Source organism: Odocoileus virginianus, chromosome 14 (genome assembly GCF_023699985.2).
Source record: "Odocoileus virginianus isolate 20LAN1187 ecotype Illinois chromosome 14, Ovbor_1.2, whole genome shotgun sequence".
NCBI lineage: Eukaryota > Metazoa > Chordata > Mammalia > Artiodactyla > Cervidae > Odocoileus > Odocoileus virginianus.
The window spans coordinates 59,400,835-59,428,630 of record NC_069687.1 but is presented as its reverse complement, the minus strand read 5'-3'; the positions used below and the strand labels follow the sequence as shown (position 1 = coordinate 59,428,630).

The 27,796-nt window shown below is 35.5% G+C and overlaps 1 protein-coding gene across 1 annotated transcript in view; it reads right to left on the bottom strand.

Annotated features, from left to right (window-relative positions):
* FCHO2 (FCH and mu domain containing endocytic adaptor 2) overlaps positions 1 to 27,796 on the bottom strand; it is a 130,527-nt gene that overhangs the window by 86,500 nt on the left and 16,231 nt on the right. The window contains 4 exon segments of the mRNA XM_020915936.2: positions 3,656 to 3,808; positions 3,899 to 4,040; positions 8,960 to 9,034; positions 24,016 to 24,107. Of these exon segments, the coding sequence (XP_020771595.2) occupies positions 3,656 to 3,808; positions 3,899 to 4,040; positions 8,960 to 9,034; positions 24,016 to 24,107 (462 nt within the window).

Here is a 27,796-nt window from a genome sequence, read left to right as displayed (position 1 = left end):
TAGGGTGACACAGATCACCAGCCCAGGCTGGATGCATGAGACAAGTGCTTGGGCCTGGCGCACTGGGAAGACCCAGAGGGATCGGGTAGAGAGGAAGGTGGGAGTGGGGATCGGGATGGGGAATACATGTAAATCCATGGCTAATTCATGTCAATGTATGACAAAAACCACTACAATACTGTAAAGTAATCAGCCTCCAACTAATAAAAATAAATGAAAAATAAATAAATAAAAAATATAAAAGGGTTTGTAAATGAAGATGAGATGCATACTATGTCATAATAGTATTTGTTTTCAAGTTCACATACACATAAAATAGTTCAAAGATCTATGTTTTTAAAAAATCTACATTCATGGTAATAAAGAGCTTATTACAGGCCAAAATATTTACTTAGGCTTGGATTTAACTGCATATAAATCAGAGACCCACTAACACTTCTACTGTGACAAGCAACGATATCGCCTCTTGAGCAGAACAATTAGAAAAAAGCACTGCTTTCTCTTCTTTTTGTTGATTCAGAAGATTTAAATTATACTTTTTTCAGTAGTTATGCTTAATGTTCATACCTGACTACTACTAATTCTAATATACCATTAATTGTAAAACACACCAGTATTTTGTATACCACTCAAACAGAAAAACACTGTCAATTAAACCATGAAACAATGCTTTCTTATCACGTAAAATTTTTATTTTAGACTTACTATAAAAGCTCTTTAGGACTTACTTGGAGGTAGATTTTTATTCTTGTGTGATAAAAATAAAAAAGAAAGCAAAATGAACTGTTTGAGATACTCCTAAGTCTTTTTTCACATTCAGATTCTGACTCTTCTCAATTACTTCCAAATCAGGGACTGCTAAGGTCTGTTTTTCCCCCCACATATTATCATCTTCAAAGTCACCAAGAATATTACTGACAGAGAATATCTTAAAAGTGCTGCACTACCATCTTCAGATTTTCTTCCAAACAGTGGTGTTCACATTTTCCTGATTTCACCAGGTCTCAACAAAAGGTTTTCAAACAGCAGTCAGAACTATTCCTTCCTCAATGGTCTTAAAGTGGTCTGTTAATTGAAACAGCAGTGTTGCAGCTGTCCGGTCATGCCACCAGGTACGTAACAACCAAGCTCCCAGAGGCAGTGAGCCTACAAGACAAACGTCACCTTCCCACAGTGACTGTAATAATACCACCATCTGAAGATGCATTCTAATTTCAGGGATGGGAGGAAAAAGGTAGACCTGGCAGCTTTTAATGTTCTCTTTTTTTTCTGGTGTCTCAGTCTGAATTATCTTTATTTAACCTGCTTAATACCGAGGATGTATTTATGATCTAATTCTTTAATTTCTTTAATTCTGAAAAAATTCTGATCTGTTAACTCTTCAAATATTACCTGTTTATCATCCTCTCCAATTTTTCTAAAACCCACAGCACACGATGGTGACCTTTACTCTCTGCATATGTCATGGATAAGTTCCCAAATTCAGTCTTTCACTGTATCAACTCTAAAGTTTATCTTCTCTAATACTTTTTTAAAATTTCAGTAACTACATATTTCATTGCCAAGTTTTCTAGTTAGCTGTTTTCCCATCTAGTTCTTGTTTCATTATGTCTCTCTTAACTTCTTTAATGTAAGTTTATGTTCATTTGCATCTCTGAACATCCTCAACATATATGAATGTTTCTGATCATCTGTTTAATAAATCTAAATTTTATTTGAACTGAATTCTTCTTCTAGTTGTTAAATTTGCTGCCACCTGTCTGAACAAAGATATCTCCTCCTTTTCCAAAGTTTGTCTTATGCCACTTTGCTTTTACTAATGAATTACATTAGTACCTGTTTTCACAAACTGGAAAAAAATCCAGAGAGGATTTTCACTTTTACAAAAAAAAAGGTGAAAAGAAAAATAGTACTGAGTGTTTGCTTTGCAGGATCCATTATGAAGGGGGCACACCCCCTGAGACCAGTGAGAGTGGCCCAAGCTCCTTTCCAGGATCTGCACTTAGCACCTCAGCATTGGTCTCCACAGCTCTGAGCTGTTTCGGTAAGCACCTGTGCTTTAACTCAATTTCCTTCATATGTTCAAAAGCAAGATGTGCCCTAAGGCAACTGCTTCTCTGCTTATGCCATTTTGGTTCATATAAGTTTTCACAGAAAGAATCCACTGTTGTATAGCAGGGGAAAGCTATATGAGATTTCTTAAGATGTACTCTAAAAGTGTGGTTGTTTGCTCATTTCAAGTGTGAGATTTCTTTTTTTTTTCCTCTCTCTTCTCCCTGTCCCTCCATCAGTGATACTGGACAACTCTATAGAATACAAGGTAAACATCACCTCCTAGAATTGTATTGTATTTAATCATTTATGCTCACCCATCCCCATCTAGCTATTTCAGGTTATCTCCTGCCAGCCCTCCAAGGTTCCAGTTTACTATTAGTCTTACAAAGGCAGCTTTTAATTACTTCCCTGGAAGAATATTGAGGATATGATCAAAATACTCATAATCAGGCCAAATCCTTGGTCTGATTGCCACTCAGAACTGTGTCCATTAAGCCCCAACTTCCAATAATGCTTTAGCCTTTCAGTAGCACATTTTTTTAAAATTTTTTGCTATTTATAGCTTCACCGAGTGGGGTTCCTTGTGGCTTCACCTCAAGTGGGGAATATTTAGTCCCCTATACCATACAAGAGCTAAATTCCACTGCCTAACTTAGGACTTTCGGTCCAACAAGCCTGCATAATCAATCTTGACACAAGCCTTTGAGTTTCTGTTCCATTTCTAGTTCATTAAAAATAATATTCTTCTTCTGGGACCATGTTTTTTGCTTTACTTTCTCTTTTTCTATTTTATCCTTAACTGCTGTGTCTGAAATGAAGAGTGTTTGAAAATCATAAATTTGCTGTGCTTCATTTTTTATCCCCTTCCAATTTTTATTTATTGCACTACACTAAATGAAACATAATACCCCAAATTCCATTGTCTGTTTTGATTTTTCCAGATTTCCAGTTTTTGCCCATGTACATACAATTTTATAATTATTATAATTGTAAGATAGTTACTTTTTTTTTTACTGGATATTTCGAATATTCTACAAAGTTTTCAAAATTATCACTCCCTATGACTGATTCTTAAATGATAATATACCACATCAAACAACTGGATGGTTAAAGTGTTTTGAAAGGGGAAAAAAAGTCTACTTTCAATCAAGATGAGAGTGAGGGAAAGCACTGTGGTTTACCACAATGCTAGATACACGGGCTCAAAGTCAGCAATAAATCACCCACAACATATATTTATAGCTTACCCTCAAGTATCTATTGCCTTGCTAAATATACCAAAGTCTTGCTTTAAAATTTTTTTTACCTTATTACTAAATCTTATACCAAGAACTATCTCATCAATTATCTTATACAAATATCCTACAAATGTGTCACTGATATAAAGTAATCATCCCTTTTCATGTATTTGCTAAACTACTTACCATACACAATATATTTTGCAAACCTACTTCTGTTTCACTTAGGAAAATCATTAACACTCAGGAACAGTGACTTTCATCTTTAACATGAGATCATTCTTGAGTGTTTAAAGATTAAATGCAGTCTTGTATTTGAAAACGCTTTGGAAACACAGAGGCATTATTTTTATTACAATTACCTTTTCTATTTCTCTCTGTGTAGCTCCTTCCTTTTTCAAACGTTCCTGTTCTACACACTTGGCGTTGTAATTTTCCTTGGATTTCTGGAGGGCCTGAGTTATGCTCTGAATGGCTTGAACAGCTTCCAGAGTTCCTGCAACTTCTTCTTTAGTCTGTTAGGTATGAAACGATTCATCAAAATGACAGAACTACAAACTATTCAATATTTAACTAACCAATTCAATGATTAACAAAACTGATACCTTTTTATGCGATTTTACTTGTTCTTCTCCATACTTCTGAACTTCCTTTATTAATTCTTGTAATTTTCTAACAAGATCCAAGTGACAATTTGCTAATTTCTCTGTAGATGTTTTGAATACATCCCATACTGGTGCAAATGTTCTAAAGTGAAGAAAACATGGGAATAATTTACTAAAAGGAAAAAAGTTTAAAGCTCCAAAACAGAACCACTGGAACTAACGGGCAGAAGATGAGATTAAATTAAATCACAGATGAAATGACTGAAAGCCTGATCTCGATTTTTTAGGCCTTGGTTAATTATTTAAAATATTTTTATACCTCAGATACACAGAAATGACTTAATTCATATCACAGGTATGGCCATGACCCTCTCTTAATTATAACATGTCATTTTCTGAGTTGATTTGGTTATTTAGATTTTTATCAGAAGCCTTTCTAATCACTGTCTGTTTAAAACTAATTTATTATTAAATCTCAATTTTAGATCCTTTAGTGCTCCATTTAAGAAACTTCACTGAAAATAAAAGCTCCTGGAAATTCCCTGGCAATCCAGTGGTTAGGACTCCACACTTCCAATGCGGAGGGCACAGGTTGAACCCCTGGTCAAGGAACTAAGATCCCATAAGCCATCCAGTGCGGCCAAATAAACAAATAAAATAAAAAAATAAAAATTCTTCTGAATTGAAATATGCAAAAGTTAAATCTACACATGATTTTTTAAATGTCTTCATCATTAAAGTTTATTTAAGAATTACTTTAAAACTGTTCTCTGAAACTTTGTTTCAGATTTTACCTATGTACTTCAACAAACACTAGACAGTCCCCCTTCTACTACACTTGGTATAGGACATGTGACATTTTTCTATCATTTTTTCTCAACATTGAGAATTTAATATTTTTAGCAGGTTCAAGTACTTCCAAGAATTACTACACTGTAATATCTTGGATAATACTTAGTATGCCAAAGGTCAGTTTAAACTAATTTGGTCAGTAGAGAATGATAAAAGAATAATTTTATCCTATGCTTTCCTCAGGTACTTCATCAGATATTTTCAACAGCACTTGCCTTGCTTTATGATAAAACAAAAACAAAGAGTAGCAATGAATCACTAAGGCAAGAAGCTAGAGAAAGAAATTACTCATCCTAATATGTACTCTTTACCAGTTGCCGTGTTTCTTAGCCAGCAAGAAAGCTAACTAACACAGTCATTTTAAGCAGTAACAATAATGTTCAAGGAGGATAAATACTTAAATAGGACTGTTCTGATTAGATCTTACCTCCCACTTTAGAATCTAATCAGCACTAAAACTGGCAAGTAATTAGATGGAAAATTTCAAGAGAAAAAAAGACACCTGAAAAGTATCCACTCACAAGAGCACCAAAACACATGTATATCACTTCAAGTAAACCTGATACCTGATGGTCTAGATTTCACAGAACAGATGAGAGGGTCCCTTTACTTTAACAGAGGATTATTTACACTGAAAGGAGGTTCAGCATAAGATTTCTTTAAGGAATTACAACCGTTCTATTTCATAAAGGTTGATACACACAACTTTTTCCTGGCCAGGTAATACACAATAATATACAATAAGCACTAAGAAATGAAACTAATGAATTCAAAATATGTTTAAATGCAATTAAATTCAGAAAGATAAAATTCAATTTCAGTAATATTTAAAATCTTTATAATCTTAAGTAACAACACTAACAGAAAAAATGAAATACCATCTATTATTCATGAAAGGCATACATTTCAAAGACAGAAATGCTGTCAATATCTTTATTAGGAAACACATGTTTTTTCCTACCTCCCACCTGATAACTAAAAATAAGGTAGAATTTCCTAGATTAAAACTATGGCCTCATGCGAAGTGAACCAAGACAAATATCATACAATATTACTCTTATGTGGAATATAAAAAAAAAGGATGGCACAAATGAACTTATTTCAAAACAGAAGTAGAGTCGCAGATGTGGAAAACAAACTCATGGCAACCAGGAAAAGGGGGAGGAGGGATAAACCGCGAGGTAGGGACTGACATATACATACCACTATATATAAAATATAACAATAACCTGCTGTATATCACAGGGAACTCTACTCAACACTCTGTTAATGGCCTATATGGGAAAAGAATCTTAAAAAACAAACAAGAAACACGAGCAGAGTCACAGATGTAGAAAACAAACAAACGTGCGGCTCCCCAGGGGCGGGGGAGGATGGACTGGGCGGCTGGGATGGACACACATGCTCTATGTAAAACGGGTGGCTGGTAAGCACCTGTGCTACACGCACGGCACAGGAGCGCTACTCAACACTGTAACGGCCTACGTGGGGAAAGAAATTTTAAAAAGACTGAGTGTGTGTGTGTATATATATGGATAACTGATTCACTCTGCTGTACAACTGAAACTAACACAACACTGTAAATCAACTATACTCCAACAAAAATTGTTTTAAAATATTATTTCTAAAATATCAATCATTCAGGAAACCTAAAAGAGTGAGTGTATGAAAGAAAACAATTTGTTATATATATGTTAAGAAAAAAGGCCAACTGGTTACAGCTAGTTTCTATTATTCCAGTTATTTTCTGGTCCCTCTACTCTGGTCAATAAAGAAGAAATTATCTTTAGAAGAGGCAATGTCTACATGGAGTACTTAAAAAGAGGAGGCTGCGAAAAAACTGAGGAGAGAGATGGAAAAAGAAGGAAGAATGAAGTGGCATGGGAAGAACCAATAATTGCAGGACAACTGGGAGGAAAAAACAAACATAGCCATCAACTACCAGTCTCCACTCTCCTCCAGGTGAAAACAAAACTGCAGAAGATCTTCTTGGCTGTGGCTGTTAACACTTACATAATTGACAGGGTCACCACCCTGAGGATGACCTAAGAGCCCTACTCCCCTTTATGTGGGCTACAAACTAGGAAGACTTCTGTTTAAACTCATTCAACTACACTAGAGAATACTTTCATAGAACAGTCATTCTTAACCAGCTTTTTAGATCGTAAGAACCATATGTGAATCTGATAACTGGTATCAGTTCAGTTCAGCCGCTCATTCGTGTCTGACTCTTTGCAACTCCATGAACCAGAGCACACCAGGCCTCCCTGTCCATCACCAACTCCTGGAGACCACCCAAACCCATGTCCATTGGGTCGGTGATGCCATCCAACCATCTCATCCTCTGTCATCCCCTTCTCCTTCCACCTTCAATCTTTCCCAGCATCAGGGTCTTTTCAAATGAATCAGCTCTTCACATCAGGTGGCCAAAGTATTGGAGTTTCAGCTTCAACATCAGTCCTTCTGATGAACACCCAGGACTGATTTCCTTTAGGATGGACTAGTTGGATCTCCTTGCAGTCCAAGGGACTCTCCAGAGTCTTCTCCAACACCACAGGTCAAAGGCATCAATTCTTCAGCGCTCAGCTTTCTTTATAGTCCAACTCTCACATCCCTACAGGACCAAGGAAAAACCATAGCCTTGTTTCAGTCCTTTGCTGACAAAGCAATGTCGTTGCTTCTTAATATGCTGTCTAGGTTGGTCATAACTTTCCTTCCAAGGAGTGTCTTCTAATTTCATGGCTGCAATCACCATCTGCAGTGATTTTGGAGCCCAAAAAATAGAGTCAGCCACTGTTTCCCTATCTATTTGCCATGCAGTGATGGGACCAGATGCCATGATCTTAGTTTTCTGAATGTTGAGTTTTAAGCCAACTTTTTCACTTTCCTCTTTCATTTTCATCAAGAGGTTCTTTAGTTCTTCTTCACTTTCTGTCATAAGGGTAGTGTCATCTGCATATCTGAGGTTATTGATATTTCTCCCAGCAATCTTGATTCCAGCTTGTGCTTCATCCAGCCCAGCGCGTCTCATGATGTACTCTGCATTCAAGTTAAATGAGCAGGGTGACAACATACAGCCTTGACATACTCCTTTTCCTACCAGTCTGTTGTCCCATGTCCAATTCTAACTGTTGCTTCCTGACCTGCACACGGGTTTCTCAAGAGGCAGGTCAGGTGGTCTGGTATTCCCATCTCTTTCAGAATTTTCCAGTTTATTGTGACCCACACAGTCAAATGCTTTGGCATAGTCAATAAAGCAGAAATAGATGTTTTTCTGGAATTCTCTTGCTTTTTCTATGATCCAGCAGATGTTGGCAATTTGATCTCTGGTTCCTCTGCCTTTTCTAAAACCCGTTTGAACATCTGGAAGTTCACGGTTCAGTGATAACTGGTATACAACCCTTCATCAGAAATATGGATTAACACCTACACAAAATCTTATATAAAATTTCAGGGGAATCATAGATTCATCAGAATCCCAGATGAACAGGAATCTTTTACTGAGTTTCACTGTAAAAATCTTTATACTAAGTAAATATAAGACTATCTTAACATCTTAGTTAAAATATAGTATCTCCCCAAATTTTAGATAAGTAAACCAGATTCCTTCAGCCCAGCATTTCTCATGATTCCTCATGATTTCTCAGTATTCCTTCCAGACTTGTTATTATTCAAATTACACAATTACTCTTTCCAGAGTTGTTATGGCTATAAGTATACCTCATTTAAAATATATTCTTATTAATAATATTCATTTTTCAAAGAAAACATTTCCTGAGCACATATTTTTAAAAGGAAAAGTTAAAGGTAGTCTATAAAATCCTAACTGACATTTCTAATGCATTTAATCATTTCAATAAAATTTATATTAAGAGAGTTTTTAAAGCCCACTGTTAACAGAATGTAAATGAACTTACAGAAAACCAGAATAATGTGCATAACACATAACATTTATAATCCCAAAATTATACTACTGAAAGACTATGTAGTTTAATAAAGTGGAAAAAGTAAATTTCATTTACTTTGCATTAACTGATTCAGCAAATTCAGCTGTATTTTCTATTAAGTCAAGAATATATTCATATAGGCATATTTTAAACAAATAATTATATATATTTATGAACTATTACATCTTTAATAGAAACCTATTATTCTCAAAAACTTTGGCTAAATCAACACTGAAAGAGCAGTTCAAAGAAGTTAACTCACCCAAGTTGTGAATAATTGCTTGCAGATTTTGCTAGCTTTGTCATTGACCTGGAGTATGCCTCTTCTATTGTAGCTCTGTTAAATCAAACATCCATATTTTAAGAGCTCTTGCTTAATGACCAAACACAGAAAATACAAAATAATTACAACTGCAGAAATAAACAGATAATACAAAGTATATGTTAAAAATAAGTAGGTATGTGGTCATGAATTTCTGATCTTTCTTTAAATGCCCTTTGTGCGCATCTATCTAAAGAACTTGTCTGGTATAATAAAATAATGTATGTCACCAAGAAACTTCAGTATAAAGTCACTCTTTTTTATTAGTACCAATGGTTATGTGAACAGGAAGTACAAAAGTACTGCTGCCTATATTCTTTCTATACATACAAACTGATTCAGTATGAAAATCTTTTGTGTTTATTATAAACACTGTGATTTCATGATTACACACATTTAGAATATGAGATTGATGACAGTCATCTGCACAAGACTATTAGCAAGTCTGAGATCCTGAACTTCAAGTTCTTAATCTAGTCTGTGATTAGAGCTAAAACACTAACAAATAAATATTTCACCTTATACTGTTGTGTTTTACATACTATTATTCAGCGTACAGAATTTTATGATAAAAAAAATTGGAGCCAAAGCCATTAAATATGGAACAGAAAAAAATGTTCCCACAGGCACACAACTCACAAATGAAAAATGTGATGCTGTCTTGGCCTTTCCAACTCTACAAAAGTTAAGTTCTATCTTACCCCTCCCGTAATTACCCTTTCCTTTCTCAATCTGTGCCACCCTTAACAGAGCAAGTCTACAAACACCACTGCCTTCCATTTATTTACTTTGATAGGTTCAACTAATATTGTTTTTAATGCACAAATTCAGATCAACACCCTGCTCTTGAATCAAATCATCTGTTTAGTATCTAAATGCCTCAAGCATAACTCTACCTAGAATTTAAGTCACCTCAAACTCAGAATATCCAAAATAAGCTTACCTCCAAACTCTTCCCCAAACCCAACCCCACAAAAACTCTTTTTAAAAAGAGGAACTATTAACAGTAACTGCCTCTCATTGACAGCACTGTGATTTTTTTCTACTCCTTTAAACTTCTATGTGTCTTTTTAATATACTGTATTACAAGAGTAGTACTTTGATAATTTTTTAAAAGTTAATACAGAAATAATACATCAGTGAATAAGTTAAACAGGAAGGAAAAACAGTTCAATTTCCAGTAACAGCAAATTGATCTAAAAACCTTCCAATGAGAAAGGAGAAAAGTAGAAGTGGGAGGTATGCCTAAAAGGCATCAGAGAACTAAAGACCAGTTAAGAATCAGTAAGCCAAGATCCAAGAGGATACCCAGAGAGAGACAGATATGTAGGGCAGCTTATCCCTGGGGGCAGCTAAGACTGAGAAATGGAGCAAAGCCTTACAAGGTAAGGGATATAAAACTAGCTTCAGACTTGCCCCAGGTGGGAAGCATGAGAAAATCCATATCCTTTAAATTGAGACCCAAAGAGTAAGCATAAGGAGTTAAGGATGAACCTAAGTAGGCAAGATCTCAAAGTGACTACACACTCTTTATCTTTTCAAACTCTTGATATTGGACCCTGCATGGTTGTCTTAAACACTTTCAAACCACCACCAGGCACATAAAGAAACAAAATAAGATGAACAATCAGCAGAAACAAATTTAACAATCTTCCAAATGTTAATATTATAAAGCTCAGACTTTATGAGTTTATGTATCATAAAAATATAAATTCTGAAAAAAATATATGTATATAAATTCTGTATCTGAAAAATACAGTAACCAAAATTAATATCTCAACGGATGCAGTTAAACTGTAGATTTAATACACTGTAGTGTGTGTTAGTCACTCAAGTCGTGTCTGACTCTTTGTGACCCCATGGACTAAAGTCCACCAGGCTCCTCTGTCCATGGGATTCTCCAGGCAAGAATACTGGAGTGGGTTGCCAACTCCAACCTCCAATACACTGTAGTGAGAACTGGTAAACTAGAGAGAGGTGAGAGGATCTATTCTGGTTTAAAGCTCAGTGAAACATAAATTAATACAATATTGTAAATCAACTACAATCCAACAAAAATTAATTTTAAAATAAGAAAAGCTCAATGAAACAAAAGACTGGGAAACAGAAAAGAAAAATTTAAAAAAGGACAATGCAAAAATATCTGACATGCAGAGAAAGTAAGAATGGGTCAGAAGAACTATCTACAAGAGATAATGTTGACAAATTTTCCAAAACTGATAAAAGCTATCAAACCACAGGTTCGAGTTAGCCCAACAAATCCTAAGAGGACAAATAAAAAGATATGTACACATAAATAAAAATAAAAAGATAAGTCACATCACAGTAAAACTGGGGAAGGTCAAAGACAGAAAATCTAAAAGCAGCTAAACCCTTCCCACCATCAAATGTTACCTTCCAAGGAACAATAATTAGACTGACATCTAACATCTGAACAGTAAACAATGCAATAATCTTTGAAGACTTTTTTTAATTAGTAAAATGCAAAAACCATAAAACTCCTGGAAAACAACATAGGAGAAAACTTAGATGACCTTGGCTATGGTGATGTCTTTTTAGATAAATCACTAAAGACACAATTTATGCAAGAATTCATTGATAAGTTGGACTTCATTAAAATAAAAACCAGCTCTGTGAAAGATGATGTCAAGAAAATAAGAAGACAAGCCACAGACTGGGATAAATTATTTGCAAAAGAATGAGAAAAAAAATAAAAATGTTATCCCAAATATATTGTTGACTCTTAAAGCTCAACAGAAAGAAAACAACCTGATTTAAAAATGTACCAAAAACTTTAAGAGACACCTCACCAAAGATAATATACAGATGACAGATAAGCATATGAAAAGATGCTCTACATCATATGTCATCAGGGAAACGTAAATTAAAACAAGATACCACTATGTATCTATTAGAATGGCCACAGTCTAGAACACTGACAACAGCAAGGATGTGGAGCAACAGAAATTCTCTTTCATTGCTGGTGAGAATGCAAAAGAATATAGCCACTTCACAAGCCTCTTACCTCACAATCTAGCAATTGTGTTCTCTGCTATATACTCAGAGGAGTGGAAAACTTATGTTCATGCACAAGAATGGTTACAGTAAGTTTATTCATAACTGAAAAGCAACCAAGATGTCAAAACTGAAAAGCAACCAAGATGTCTATCCTTCAGTAGAACAGATAGAAAGGATAAATGAATAAATAATTCACATCCAGACAGTGGAATATTATTCAGCATATTACTAAGTGAAAAAAGCCAACCTAAAAATACTATTATTACATACTGTATGATTCCAACTACAGTTGACCTTTGAGCACCACAGGTGTGAATTGTGTGGGACCACTTATATACAGATTACTAAATGATCCACAACTGTTTGAATCCATGGATACAAAATTACAAGATATCAAGTGTCCACTGTAAAAAGATACATGATATTCAACTACACAGAGGGTTGGCACCCCTAATCCCTGTGCTATTTAACAGTCAACTACAATATGACATTCTCAAAAAGGCAAAACTATGGAAACATTAAAACAGAACACAAAGGGTTCCAGAGAAGTGAAAATACTCCACAGAATATTATAATGAAGGGTATATGCCATCATACATTGACCAACCCATAGAATGTATAACACCAAAGACTGAACCCCAAGGTCAACTGTGGATTTTGGATGATTGTGATGTTATCAATGTAGATTCATTCTTGGTTAAAAAAAAAAGTATCCTTCTGATGAGTAATGCTGATAACGGGAAGGCTATGTGTCTGGGGACCGGTACACACACGAAACCTTTCAATTTCAGCTTCCCTGGCGGCTCAGTCAGTAAAGAATCTGCCTGCAATGCAGGAGACCCAGGTTCAATTCCTGGATAAGGAAGATCCCCTGGAGAAGGAAATGGAAACGCACTCCAGTATTCTTCCCTGGAGAATTCCATGGACAGAGGAGCCTGGCTATCAATTTTGTTTTAAATCTAAAACTGCTCCTAAAAAATAACAACAACAACAAAAATCCTCCAACTAGAATACTATACCCAGAAAAAATACAAATGAAAGTAAACCCTTAATAAAATAATGGATCTAGGTGATGAGCATCAATGGCTACTAACATCGCAAAAGAGATAAAACCAAAATATTATATGTCTTTGATGGAAGTATACATATTGCTGATGAAGTATTCTCATCAAAATACTGAACTCAATTTGATCTAGTTGCTACATTTTATTCTATTATATGTTTTTCTTCTCTCACCTTAGAAGTAATAGCCTTGTTTTTTAGTGGTTATCCTAGAGATTGTAACATACTTCCTTGATGTATTAATTTCTAATAATAATTGGTACTTATATCATCTTCCTGAAAACGCAGGAACCTGAGAACACTACCATTTCCTGACTTATATGCTTTATATTCCATTAGTGAGCATGTGTGCTTAATTTTTTACTCTGGAAATTAAAAGATTTCTATTTTTAAAACACTTTTTATTGTGGAAACGTACACTTATATGCTATTTTTGTGTGTGTTTCTTTAGATTTTTATTATAAACCACTAAGTAATGAACTGGAATATAGTTTCAACAGTTTTTAGTATTTTCACAGTTTTGTTTAAAACAGTTCTCTGACATCAAATTACTACCTGTCCATAGACACTTATGCATAAGTGTCCACAGACACTTATGTATGTATCTCTTAACAGCTAATGATTTAGAGGACAATAATATTACCCAGCTAACAAAATTAATGATAATTAAATATTTTTAATGTCTAGTTTATTTGTTCAAGCCAGGTGGTTATGTTTTTCATATGTTTTGTATAATCATTTTTCTGGGCTCGAAGATCACTGCAGATGGTGACTGCAGCCATGAAATTAAAAGATGCTTACTCCTTGGAAGGAAAGTTATGACCAACCTAGACAGCATATTAAGAAGCAGAGACGTTACTTTGCCAACAAAAGTCCATCTAGTCAAGGCTGTGGTTTTTCCAGTGGTCATGAATGGATGTGAGAGTTGGACTATAAAGAAAAATGAGAGCAGAAGAAGTGATGCTTTCGAACTGTGGTGTTGGAGAAGACTCTGGAGAGTCTCTTGGACTGCAAGGATAAAGGAGACCAGTCCTGGGTGTTCACTGAAAGAACTCATGCTGAAGCTGAAACTCCAATACTTTGGCCACCTGATGCATACTTTGGCCACCTGATGCAAAGAACTGACTCATTAGAAAAGACCCTGAGGCTGAGAAAGATTGAAGGCAGGAGGAGAAGGGGATGACAGAGGATGAGATGGTTGGATGGCATCATCAACTCAATGGACAAGGGTTTGGGTAAACTCTGGGAGTTGGTGATGGACAGGGAGGCCTGGTGTGCTGCGGTTCATGGGGTTGCAAGGAGTCGGACATGACTGAGCGACTGAACTGAAGTGAACTGAACGGACTAAACGATCCAATTAAAGAATAAAGATTGTGAAAATAGCTTTAAAAACAAATGAGATACACATCTACACCACAACAATACAGGTAAGAAAAAATACATAAATATCATGCAAATACTAACTAAATGCAAACAGATGAAACTTTAAATAAAGACGACTTCAACACAAAGAAACACTGCTAGATATAAAATAGGACACTTTAGAATGAATTTTTTTAAAAAGTTCAATTTACCTGAAGATGCACTAGTTCTAAATTTCTATCCATGTGGCCCCAAATATACAAAGCAAAAAGTGGCAGAACTACATAGATGAACATTCATAATCTACATATGAGACTTTCAAAACAGCTCTTTCAGAAACTAATAAAATGAGCAGGATTAAAAAACAAAAAACAATGAGAATATATTAGAATTGGAACAGCAGAATTCACAAATTTGCCATAATATATAGAGAACCTGATATCCAGCAAATGCAAAATACTTTCAGGTAGGTAAAAGTATTTACTAAAATTGACTCTATCCTGGTCCATAAAATCAAGTGTCAACAAATTTCAAAACACTGAAATCATATAGAGTATTTCTCTAACCACAATGCAATTAAGTTTGAAAAAAAAAAAAAAACTTTAAAAATGAACACATATTTGGAAATTAAGAAATACACTTCTGAATAACCCAGAGAGGCAAGAAAGAAAATACAATGAAACTTTAAAAATATATTTAAACAAAGTACAATGAAAATCCTATTTCTCAAAAATAATGGAGTACAACAAAAGCAAGAATTAAATGAAAATATAAGAAAAAAGTTGAGGATTATTAAGTTAAGCATCCATCCCCCAAAACTTAGCAAAAGAACAGCAAACTGAATACAAAGTTTAAGGAAATAAAGAATAGAAGTTAACAAAACAGAAAATAAATATATAAAAAGAGATCAACAAAGTTAATAACTAGTTCTTCATAAAAAACTATTAAAACCAACAAACATCCAATGGGACTGATCATGAAAAAAGGTAGAAGACACAAATAACCAGTATTGGGAATAAAAAGTAAGACATCAGTACAGATCCTGTAGACAATTTTAAAAGTTCACTAAAGAATATTAAGAAAAACTTTTTGCCAATATATTTGAAAATTTACATAAAGGAAAACTCCTTAAAAAACAACTTACCAAACTCAATATCTGAATAGTCCTGTAACTATTAAAAAAATTAAATACATGATTTAAAATTTTCCTACAAAGACAATTTCAAGACCAGGTGGTTTTACCAGCAAATTCTATAAAACACGTAATGAAGAAACTATAATCTTCCACAAACTTTTTCCAGAGAATACAAAAATAGGGAATATACCCCAACTCATTTTATGATGCCAACAAACCTTGATTAGCAAAATCTAAGAAGGACATTTAGAGAAAGGAAACTTTCATGTCAATCTCACTCATAAATATAGATGCAAAAATACAAAATAAAATAGCAGCAAACAGCTCTAATGTATAAAAATGATTAATACATTTCCACTAAATTTGGCTTATATCAGGACTGGAAAGTTCAAAATTCAATGTAATTCAGATTAACAAAAGAAATAAAAACAAAGAAAACGTCCATTCATGATTTTCTTGAAAATGGAAACCAAAGCCTTAGAAAACAATATGTAGAATTTCCACAATCTCATAAACAGTAGGAAAAAGAACTGGAATAAATATTTAAGAGTGTGATGTGGGACTGGAAACAAGACCAGGGTGCCTCTCATCACCATCTCTATTCAACATTACACTGGTGGTGTATGCCAGTGCAATAAGAAATGAAGTAAAACACATACAGATTAAAAAGGGAGAGGTAAAACTGTCATTTTCACAAGATGACTGAAGACACAGAAAAATCCAAAGAATCTACAGATAAATAAAATTACCAGAATAAGTAAGAATTTCCAGGCTGCTGGATATAAAAATCAAAATATAAAACACAAGCATGTTTACATAAATCTACAACACGTAACTGACAAATTGCTTTTATCTAGAATAAAGATTTTTTTTCAATGTATTTTTTAAAAGGAAAGAAAAACCAGAAAAATAGGCAAAAGATGAATGATACTTCATTAAAGAAAAGATGCCAATTATATATGAAAGGATGTTCAATTTCATTATTCATCAGGGACATACAAGTTAAAACCACAATGAGTACTACTTATCAGTGTGGCTCAAATAAAAGGACAGATAAAACCAAGTGCTGCTGAGGACATAGAGCAGCTGGAACTCTCCAACAAGGCTGCTGCTGCTGTAAGTTGGTACAACCACTTTAGAAAATTCTTTGACATTATCTACTAGAGCTGAACATACACATACTCTAAGACCTGGCAATTCTACTCCAGGCTAAATGAAAGTGAAATTGAAAGCGTTAGTCGCTCAGTCATGTCCTACTTTTTTTTTTTTCCTCATTTATTTTTATTAGTTGGAGGCTAATTACTTTACAATATTGTAGTGGTTTTTGCCATACATTGACATAAATTGGCCATGGATCTACATGTGTTCCCCATCCCGATCCCCCCTCCCACCTCCCTCCCCATCCCATCCCTCTGGGTCTTCCCAGTGCACCAGCCCTGGGCACTTGTCTCATGCATCCAACCTGGGCTGGTGATCTGTTTCACCCCTGATAGTATACTTGTTTCAATGCTGTTCTCTCTGAATATCCCTCCCTCGCCTTCTCCCACAGAGTCCAAAAGTCTGTTCTGTATATCTGTTGTCTCTTTTTCTGTTTTGCATATAGAGTTATCGTTACCATCTTTCTAAATTCCATATATATGCATTAGTATACTGTACTGGTCTTTATCTTTCTGGCTTACTTCACTCTGTGTAATGGGCTCCAGTTTCATCCATCTCATTAGAACTGATTCAAATGAATTCTTTTTAATGGCTGAGTAATATTCCACTGTGTTTATGTACCACAACTTCCTTATCCATTCGTCTGCTGATGGGCATCTAGGTTGCTTCCATGTCCTGACTATTATAAACAGTGCTGCAATGAACATTGGGGTGCACATGTCTCTTTCAGATCTGATTTCCTCAGTGTGTATACCCAGAAGTGGGATTGCTGGGTCATATGGCAGTTCTATTTCCAGTTTTTTTAAGGAATCTCCACACTGTTTTCATAGTGGCTGTACTAGGTTGCATCCCCACCAACAGTGTAAGAGGGTTCCCTTTTCTCCACACCCTCTCCAGCATTTACTGCTTGTAGACCTTTGGATAGCAGCCATCCTGACTGGCGTGTAACCATCCTCACTGTGGTTTTGATTTGCATTTCTCTGATAATGAGTGATGCTGAGCATCTTTTCATGTGTTTGTTAGCCATCTGTATGTCTTCTTTGGAGAAATGTCTGTTTTGTTCTTTGGCCCATTTTTTGATTGGGTCATTTATTTTTCTGGAATTGAGCTGCAGGAGTTGCTTGTATATTTTTGAGATTAATCCTTTGTCTGTTTCTTCGTTTGCTATTATTTTCTCCCATTCTGAGGGCTGGTTTTTTTTTTTTTTTCCATTTATTTTTATTAGTTGGAGGCTAAATACAATATTGCAGTGGTTATCTTTTCACATTGCTTATAGTTTCCTTTGTTGTGCAAAAGCTTTTAAGTTTAATTAGGTCCCATTTGTTTATTTTTGCTTTTATTTCCAATATTCTGGGAGGTGGGTCATAGAGGATCCTGCTGTGATTTATGTCGTAGAGTGTTTTGCCTATGTTCTCCTCTAGGAGTTTTAGAGTTTCTGGTCTTACACTTAGATTTTTAATCCATTTTGAGTTTATTTTTGTGCGTGGTGTTAGAAAATGTTCTAGTTTCATTCTTTCACAAGTGGTTGACCAGTTTTCCTAGCACCACTTGTTAAAGAGGTTGTCTTTTTCCATTGTATATCCTTGCCTCCTTTGTCAAAGATAAGGTGTCCATAGGTACATGGATTTATCTCTGGGCTTTCTGTTCTGTTCCATTGATCTATATTTCTGTCTTTGTGCCAGTACCATAATGTCTTGATGACTGTGGCTTTGTAGTAGAGCCTGAAGTCAGGCAGGTTGATTCCTCCAGTTCCGTTCTTCTTTCTCAAGATTGCTTTGGCTGTTTGAGGCTTTTCCTCGAATTGTATTTCCATACAAATTGTGAAATTATTTGTTCTAGTTCTGTGAAAATTAACAATTGGTAGCTTGATAGGGATTGCATTGAATCTATAGATTGCTTTGGGTAGTATAGTCATTTTCACAATATTGAATCTTCCAATCCATGAACCGGGTATATTTCTCCATCTGTTTGTGTCCTCTTTGATTTCTTTCATCAGTGTTTTATAGTTTTCTATATATAGGTCTTTCATTTCTTTAGGTAGATACACTCCTAAGTATTTTATTCTTTTTGTTGCAATGGTGAATGGTATTGTTTCCTTAATTGTTTTCTCATTGTTAGTATATAGAAATGCGAGGGATTTCTGTGTGTTAATTTTATATCCAGCAACATTACTGTATTCATTGATTAGCTCTAGTAATTTTCTGGTAGAGTCTTTAGGGTTTTCTAGGTAGAGGATCATGTCATCTGCAAACAGTGAGAGTTTTACTTCCTCTTTTCCTATCTGAATTCCTTTTATTTCTTTTTCTGCTCTGATTGCTGTGGCCAAAACTTACAAAACTAGGTTGAATAGCAGTGGTGAGTGTGGGCACCCTTGTCTTTTTCCTGACTTTAAGGGAAATGCTTTCAATTTTTCACCACTGAGGATAATGTTTGCTGTGGGTTTGTGATATATAGTTTTATTATGTTGAGGTATGTTCCTTCTATGCCTGCTTTCTGGAGAGTTTTTATCATAAATGGATGCTGAATTTTGTCAAAGGCCTTTTCTGCATCTATTGAGATAATCATATGATTTTTATCTTTCAGTTTGTTAATGTGGTGTATTACATTGATTAATTTTCGGATGTTAAAGAATCCTTGCATTCCTGGGGTAAAGCCCACTTGGTCATGATGTATGATCTTTTTAATATGTTGTTGGATTCTGTTTGCTAGAATTTTGTTAAGGATTTTTGCATCTATGTTCATCAGTGATACTGGCCTGTAGTCCTACTCTTTGTGACCCCATGGAGTGTAGCCCACCAGACTCCTCTGTCCATGGAATCCTGTTCCAATTCTACTCCAGGGTAATTAACTAATATAAATATGTGTACACTGAGACACATGTGCAAGAATATTCAAAGCAGTATTACCTGTAACAGCAAAAACCTGGAAACATCCTAAATGTCTGTCAATAGTAACAGATAAATACATTCAGTATATTTACATAATTTGATATTAAACAGCATTATAAATAAATTCAACACAAATGAATCTCACAACAGTGCTGAATAACAGAAGTCAGAAAAAATACCTACTACAGAATTAATTCAAAGTTCAAAAAATAGGTATAACTTACTTCCTTTGACAGATAAAATTACCATATGTCCGTAAATGGAACACTGCTCCTGCTGCTGCTAAGTCGCTTCAGTCATGTCCGACTCTGTGCGACCCCATAGACAGCAGCCCACCAGGGTCCACCATCCCTGGGATTCTCCAGGCAAGAACACTAGAGTGGGTTGCCATTTCCTTCTCCAATGCATAAAAAGTGAAAAGTGAAAAGTGAAAGTAAAGTCGCTCAGTCATGTCCGACTCTTCACAACCCCATGGACTACAGCCTACCAGGCTCCTCCGTCCATGGGATTTTCCAGGCAAGAGTACTGGAGTGGGTTGCCATTGCCTTCTCTGAAATGGAACACTACTCAATAGCAAAGAATAAATTAGTGATGCATGCAACAACATGGACCAATCTCAAAATAATTATACTGAGTGAAAGCACTGGACAGCTAAGTATATCTTGCATGATTCCATTTAGATGAAATACTAGAAAATGCAAATTAACCTAAGTATCAAAATCAAACTAGTATTAGCTTATGGATGGGGGGTGGGGACAGGAGGAAGGAATTACCAAGGAAAGATAAATATGTTCACTATCTTGATTGTGGTGATGGTCATGAGTGTATGTATATGCCAAAATGTATTGAACTCTATGCTTTAAATATATGTAATATATTGTACGTCAATTATACCTCAATAAAGCCATAAGTAGGGAGAGAGGAAGAGAGGGAAGAAAGAAAGGAGCAAAGGAGAAATGAAAGAGAAAGGAAGCAAGCATGCAAGAGGGGAGGAAAGAATTACCAGGGTATGAGAGAAAGAAAGTCTGAACGATTAGCTTAAGAAGTTATTTAACCTTTCTGGGCCCCAGGTGTTTTATCTATAAAATGAGACTTAGAGTTTCGACAGTTAAATGAGACAGTGTATGCAAATCCTTGGGCTTCCCAGGTGGCACTAGAGGTAAAGAACTCACCTGCCAGTGCAGGAGATGTAAGAAAGGCAGGTTCAATCCCTGGGTCGGGAAGATCTCTGGAGGAGGGCATAGCAACACACTCCAGTATTCTTGCTGGGAGAACCCCATGGACAGAGTAACCTGGCAGGCTTGCAAAGACCCTATTAGTACATAGGGTCACAAAGATTCAAACACGATTGAAGTGACTTAGCGCACACACACACACTCACACGCAAATTCTTAGTGCACAGTGCATGCTTGTGTGTATATCTTTTCTTCTTTTCTTTCTCATTCACTCCTTCAAGAAATATGAGTATCCAATTGCTTCAGGCTCTATGCTAGGCACTGGGATACAACAGAATATTGTATACTGTTTCCCTTATAGAAGAACATAGAAACAAATAACAAAAATAAGAAATTGCAACATTTTATAAATACTACAAACAGATATATGATCTTGAGAGAGATTATAAAAGATGATTTTGACCTAGTCAAAGAGATTAGGAAAGGAATCCCTGGAAAGGTGAGTATTAATACATTGTTGACCTCTGAGGTCAGCACGTACAAATAAAGACTAAGCATGTAAAAAAACACATGAAAAGATGCTCAACATCACTCATTATCAGAGAAATGCAAATCAAAACCACAATGAGGTACCATTACACACCAGTCAGGATGGCTGCTATCCAAAAGTCTACAAGCAATAAATGCTGGAGAGGGTGTGGAGAAAAGGGAACCCTCTTACACTGTTGGTGGGAATGCAAATTAGTACAGCCACTATGGAAAACAGTGTGGAGATTTCTTAAAAAGCTGGAAATAGAACTGCCATATGACCCAGCAATCCCACTTCTGGGCATACACACCAAGGAAACCAGATCTGAAAGAGACACGTGCACCCCAATGTTCATTGCAGCACTGTTTATAATAGCCAGGACATGGAAGCAACCTAGATGCCCATCAGCAGACGAATGGATGAGGAAGCTGTGGTACATATACACCATGGAATATTATTCAGCCATTAAAAAGAATTCATTTGAATCAGTTCTAATGAGATGGATGAAACTGGAGCCCATTATACAGAGTGAAGTAAGCCAGAAAGATAAAGACCAATACAGTATACTAACACATATATATGGAATTTAGAAAGATGGTAACGATAACCCTATATGCAAAACAAAAAAAGAGACACAGATGTATAGAACAGACTTTTGGACTCTGTGGGAGAAGGCGAGGGTGGGATGTTTCGAGAGAACAGCATCGAAACATGTATATTATCTAGGGTGAAACAGATCACCAGCCCAGGTTGGATGCATGAGACAAGTGCTCAGGGCTGGTGCACTGGGAAGACCCAGAGGGATCAGGCGGAGAGGGAGGTGGGAGGGGGGACCAGGATGGGGAACACATGTAAATCCATGGCTGATTCATGTCAATGTATGACAAAACCCACTACAATATTGTGAGGTAATTAGCCTCCAACTAATAAAAAAATAAAAAAGACTAAGCATGTATAAAACTTCGACTGATAAAAGCCTGTCAATAAAATAGCCAATGTTTCTAGAGAGGAAAAAGGAATCTAAATAAACATAAGTCTGGTATGAGCTAAAGTTTGAAAGGCAATTTGGGGTCATACCACATAGGCCTCTTAAGAGCAATCAGAAGCCTCTGAAGTGGTTTCAACAGGAGAAGTAACAAACTGAATTTTGAAAGAGCTCACTTTGAACTTTCAAACTGTAGTTTGAAAAAGAAACCTCCAATTGCAGTACAGAGAATAAACTGCAGGAAAATAGGACAGTTCTAATAGATAGAGGACAGTTAGGCACTACTGCTACAGTCCAGGCAACAATAATGACAGCTTGGATCAGGACAGTGCTGTTAGAAATTCATTCTATCAAAAGATGTTTCCTGAGGGCCTACCAAGGGCCAAGCTCTATCCTAATTGCAAGATGATGAATAAGCAAAACAGAAAAAAAAAAAAAAACCCTGTTCTTGTGGGAATTATATTCTAGTAGGGAAAGACAGACTAAATAAGTAAAATATCACTCATATCAGGTGGCTGTTAAGTGCTATGGAGAAAAATAATGTAGCAGAGGTCAAGGGGAAGGACGTATTTTCTCAGTGCTCACAGAAACATTCACGGGTCAGATTCTGAACAAAGCAGGATGACCCACGAGTCCTGGACTTCTTATGGTAACTGACATAAACCGCACTAAAAGGCATAATTACAACCGCCCCGTTGGTCTCAAGGTAGATAATTACAGCAGTGACGTTAAGTGCTGGTTGAGAAGGAGGCTAGAGGGTGGGCCAGAGATGCAGAGCCCCACAGCCTCGCCTTGACTCTTCCCAGTGATGGAAAGTGTACCAGTAAGGACAGCTCTATCCACAGGACTTAGGGCTTATGGTCCCCCTTTCAACTGCAGCAGAAAGGCAGAAGTCAAAGAGGATTTGTCTAACATTAAATACTTAGCTCCCCAATTCCGACCAGTTGATAAACTCCAAGAAGGCAGAAGCTGAATCCTTATCACCACATTCCCCAAATCCACACAAACGCCTGGCACACAGCAGATGTGGGATATACATGGAAAGAATAAATGAATGGTATATTGTATCTAAAGGCAACATATCCCTATATTAGCAAGGAAAACATTTAAAATGTGTTCACACAAAAATTACCAAGTGGGACGAGCCACAAAATAGCCTTAATCAAATTAAATTATGCTTATACTGATAGTTTTTAATTGACTATTATATTCTAAGAGTATTAAAGAAAACTATGTTTTGTAAATTTGCACAATTTAAAAACACATAATTAAGGATTTTTAAAAATAAAAGTCATAAAACTATATAGCTAAATGACAAATTCAGAAAACTTAGTCTTTTCAAGTTATTTTAGTATGTTTAATGACATACTTATTTAAAGAAACAGTAATTCTTACCCTACAAAATTCCTCAGTTTTATCACTGTGCTAGCATATTCAATATAAAACATATAGATAATATTCTCAAGCAGTGATCTGCAAACCAGATCAATGCCACTGAGAGCTAAGTATAGCCCGCAGTGTATAGATGACAGAGAACCACGACTTTAAAGTATAAGTAGAGTATACTTTTTAAAGAGTAATTGATTACTTTTATTCAAATCCAACTAAAAATTTTCTAAATTATTCATATTCTGAAATGTTTCTCAATAATGAATTATTAAATGACTTATTAAAAATTACATACCTTTCTCTTACAAAATCTGCTAGTTCTTTTGTCGATATCTGTCCATGTTTCATATTATGGTAAAGGACATCAAAGCCACTATTTTTTTCCCCCTAAAATTTAAAAAGATTTTTAGTTTAACAAAAGAAGAGATCAAAACTACTTAAGCATAACTAACATGCAATTCCAATATTCAAATGAGCTGTTTTCCTTAAGTTAAGCATTGCTCCCCACTGCATAATTTTAAACTGTATCAAAGGAATGCTATAGGCTTTGATAAAGTGTACAATATATTACATACACATATATTCACAACACACATATACACACTCTATAATCAGTTATAGATATAATCACTATTAAGGATATATTAATGAAACACATTTGAAATTAAAAAAAAATAAACGCAGTGTAATTTAGGACTTTATTTTCTTGAGGTCCAAAATCACTGCAGATGGTGACTGCAGCCATGAAATTAAAAGATGCTTGCTCCTTGGAAGAAAAGCTATGACTAACCTAGACAGCATATTAAAAAGCAGAGACAGTATTTTGCTGACAGAGGTCCACACAGTCAAAGCAATGGTTCTTCCAGTAGTTGTGTACGGATGTGAGAGTTGGACCATAAAAAAACCTGAGTACTGAAGAATTGATGCTTTTGAATTGTGGTGTTGGAGAAGACTCTTGAGAGTCCCTTGGACTCAAACCAGTCAATCCTAAAGGAAATCAATCCTGAATATTCATTGGAAGGACTGATGATGAAGCTGAAGCTCCAATACTTTCGCCACCTGATGCTGACACATTAGAAAAGACCCTGATGCTGGGAAAGACTGAAGGCAGGAGGAGAAGGGGATGACAGAGGATGAGATGGTTGGATGGCATCACCGACTCAATGGGCATGAGTTTAAACAAGGTCTGGGAGTTGGGGATGGACAGGGAAGCCTGGCATGCTGTAGTGGATGGGGTTGAAAAGAGCTGGACACAACTGAGTGATAGAATTGAACTGAACTGAATTTAGGAAAGATAAACATGGACCATTACCAAATCCCATGTCAATCCCTTTAACCTATATTGAGGGATTCCTGATTATTTAACTCACAGTCTATACTTTAAAATAACTAAATCCTGATTTTTGAGTCAAAACAGTATTTACTAATCACATAAGCACTAAACACTACAAAACACTTTATAATCGCTAATATAAGTCTTTCAGTAAATTTAACTTGAGATATGAGACAGAAGGTAAAATTTTAATAGAAGAGCAGTAACAGACTATTGGCTATGTGTTAGTCGCTCAGTTGTGTCCGACTCTTTGCAACCCAATGACCTCAACTAATGAAAAATTAACAGAAACAGACTACTATACAACCCTAGGAAATCTTAAAGCCATTTAATCCAATACAAAGTTAAATTAGCAAGTAATAACAAAGAAAACATTAGAAACAGAAATTTTATGGGTGAAATGAAAGAATATAAACTAAGTTCAACAACTCTTTACAATCAGCAGTTTTAGTTTTTCTTTAGTGATAATAAGAAGAACTGAACATATCTGTTGGAAATAGAAAGCAATGCCAAAAGCAAGTGTTATGCAATCTGAGACTTCGTTTTCCACAGTTGACCAAAAACAGGAAACATATTATAAAAACTTCCAGCTATGTTGAAGTGATTCCTAATAAACCTGTCAACCAGTAGAGCAAGTAATCAGACTGTGACACATATAAAAAATTAAAATATATGTAATGAAATAATACAAATAATATCCCTAGCATTTTGAACATCCATTTCCATTTTATCAAGGATATAAGACTACAGTCTCCTATAAATCTAAACACATCCATTTTTGTTTCTATAATTTTTCACGTTTCACATAAATTATGATCTAACTTTAGTTCTTTACTTTCTATGGATTTTTCATGCAAATTTATTCCAGCCAAAATAATATTCTCTGAGGTAACCATTATCTCTAGTCTATAGCAAGCAAAAATAAAAACATAAAGATTAGTAAATAAAATTACAGACAAAATAATCAAGGACCTGAAATCTCCAAGGGATTCATTACTTGAATATACTGCAGAAACTACAAATAATTAAACTATCCACCAACTCCCATAATACAGTCATGAACCCTGAAACAAAAACCAATCTGAAATCTAAAATCATAAAATCCATAGTCTGGAGCTCTCTGTCCCCAAAATTCTTCCCTGACAACTACCAGTTTTCACTGGCACATAATTCTAAGTCAGATTCCCAATGTGTGTTATGCATATTTATTATGCATATTCAAATTAAAAATAAGCTGGTGCTACGCTGTGTTCAGTTGTGTCCAACTCTTTGCAACCTATGGACCGCCAGGCTCCTCTGTCCACAGGACTCTCCAGGCAAGAATACTGGAGTGGGTTGCCTTGCTCTCCTTCAGGGGATCTTCCAGACCCAGGAATCAAACCCATATCTCTGGTTTCTCTTGCATTGCAGGCAGGTTCTTTACCCACTGAGCCACCTGGGAAGCCCACTCATTCATTTGATGCTCTAAAAAATGTAAAAACGCTCGATCTAGGCACTGTTTTCTTAATTTCACAAACCTGTTAACACAAATATTTACTGGATCATTAACTTTTCTTTGGCAAAACTAAGCAAAAACTTTAATACTTCAAATGGCTCTCTCTCCATACACACACACACACACAGACAAATATACATGTATCTTTAAGAAAAATGTTCAAAGGTAAGTACCAAGAAAGAACCCAAGCCTATTATTACCTTATCAAAACTTTCTTTATGGCTTTTGACAAGAGATGACGATGTATTAAGTACACACACGTCTGTACACAGGTGAGACATAGAGGAGACAGAGCACTAGAGCTCAGATCTAGACACATTTGGCTGCAGTATCTGCACCCAAAAAAACCTGGAAATTCTGGGGAGATGGGGAAGACTACTCTTGAAACTAGCAATCCTAACTCAATTCTGTCACCATTTGAGATTAACCAGTTTTCTTAACACTACAAGTACCTCCATGCAAGTTCTAATTAACCTTTTAATAGCTGCCAGTGTTTTTATTCTAATTCAAAGACAAGTAAAATAACAGGAGATATTTCTGAATTACATATCCATTTTATCATCTTAGACCTTGAAGTGGATATGTTCCTATCATTTCCTTTAAATTAATTTTTCTTCTATATTGTGGTACAATTGATTTACAATGTTGTGTTAGTTTCAGGTGTATAGCAAAGTGATTCAGTCACACACACACACATTCTTTTTCCGATTATTTTCCCATATAGGTTATTCTAGAATACTGAATATAGTTCCCCGTGCTATACAGTAGGTTCTTGTTGATTATTTTATAGGTAATAGTATGTACAGGTTAATCCCAAACTCCTAATTTATCCCCATCCAGCACCGTTTCCCTTTGGTAATAAGTTTTTTTCGACACACAAAAAAATTTATCTTAACATATTCTGTTAACTCAAGCAAGCAGAGCTTGCTTTTACTTAGCTAACTACAAATGCATAAATGTACAAGCAAATAGACAACAGTTTTACTATCAAGTAGAATTATAACTAAAGGTGTTTTCTGGTTTTCAGTATTTCACTAAAACTGCAAATTTTCATGCCCTTTATCCAGCAATTCCACAGTTAGAAATCTATACTGCAAAAACACACATACAAAGATAAATGTGGAAAAATATTCACTGCAGTACTGCTTATAATTGTGAAAAAACAGAACTCAAAAACATCCATTAACATTACTGGTTAAACAAATGACAGCATCTCCTACAATGAAATATAGTGTTTTTTAATTGCAT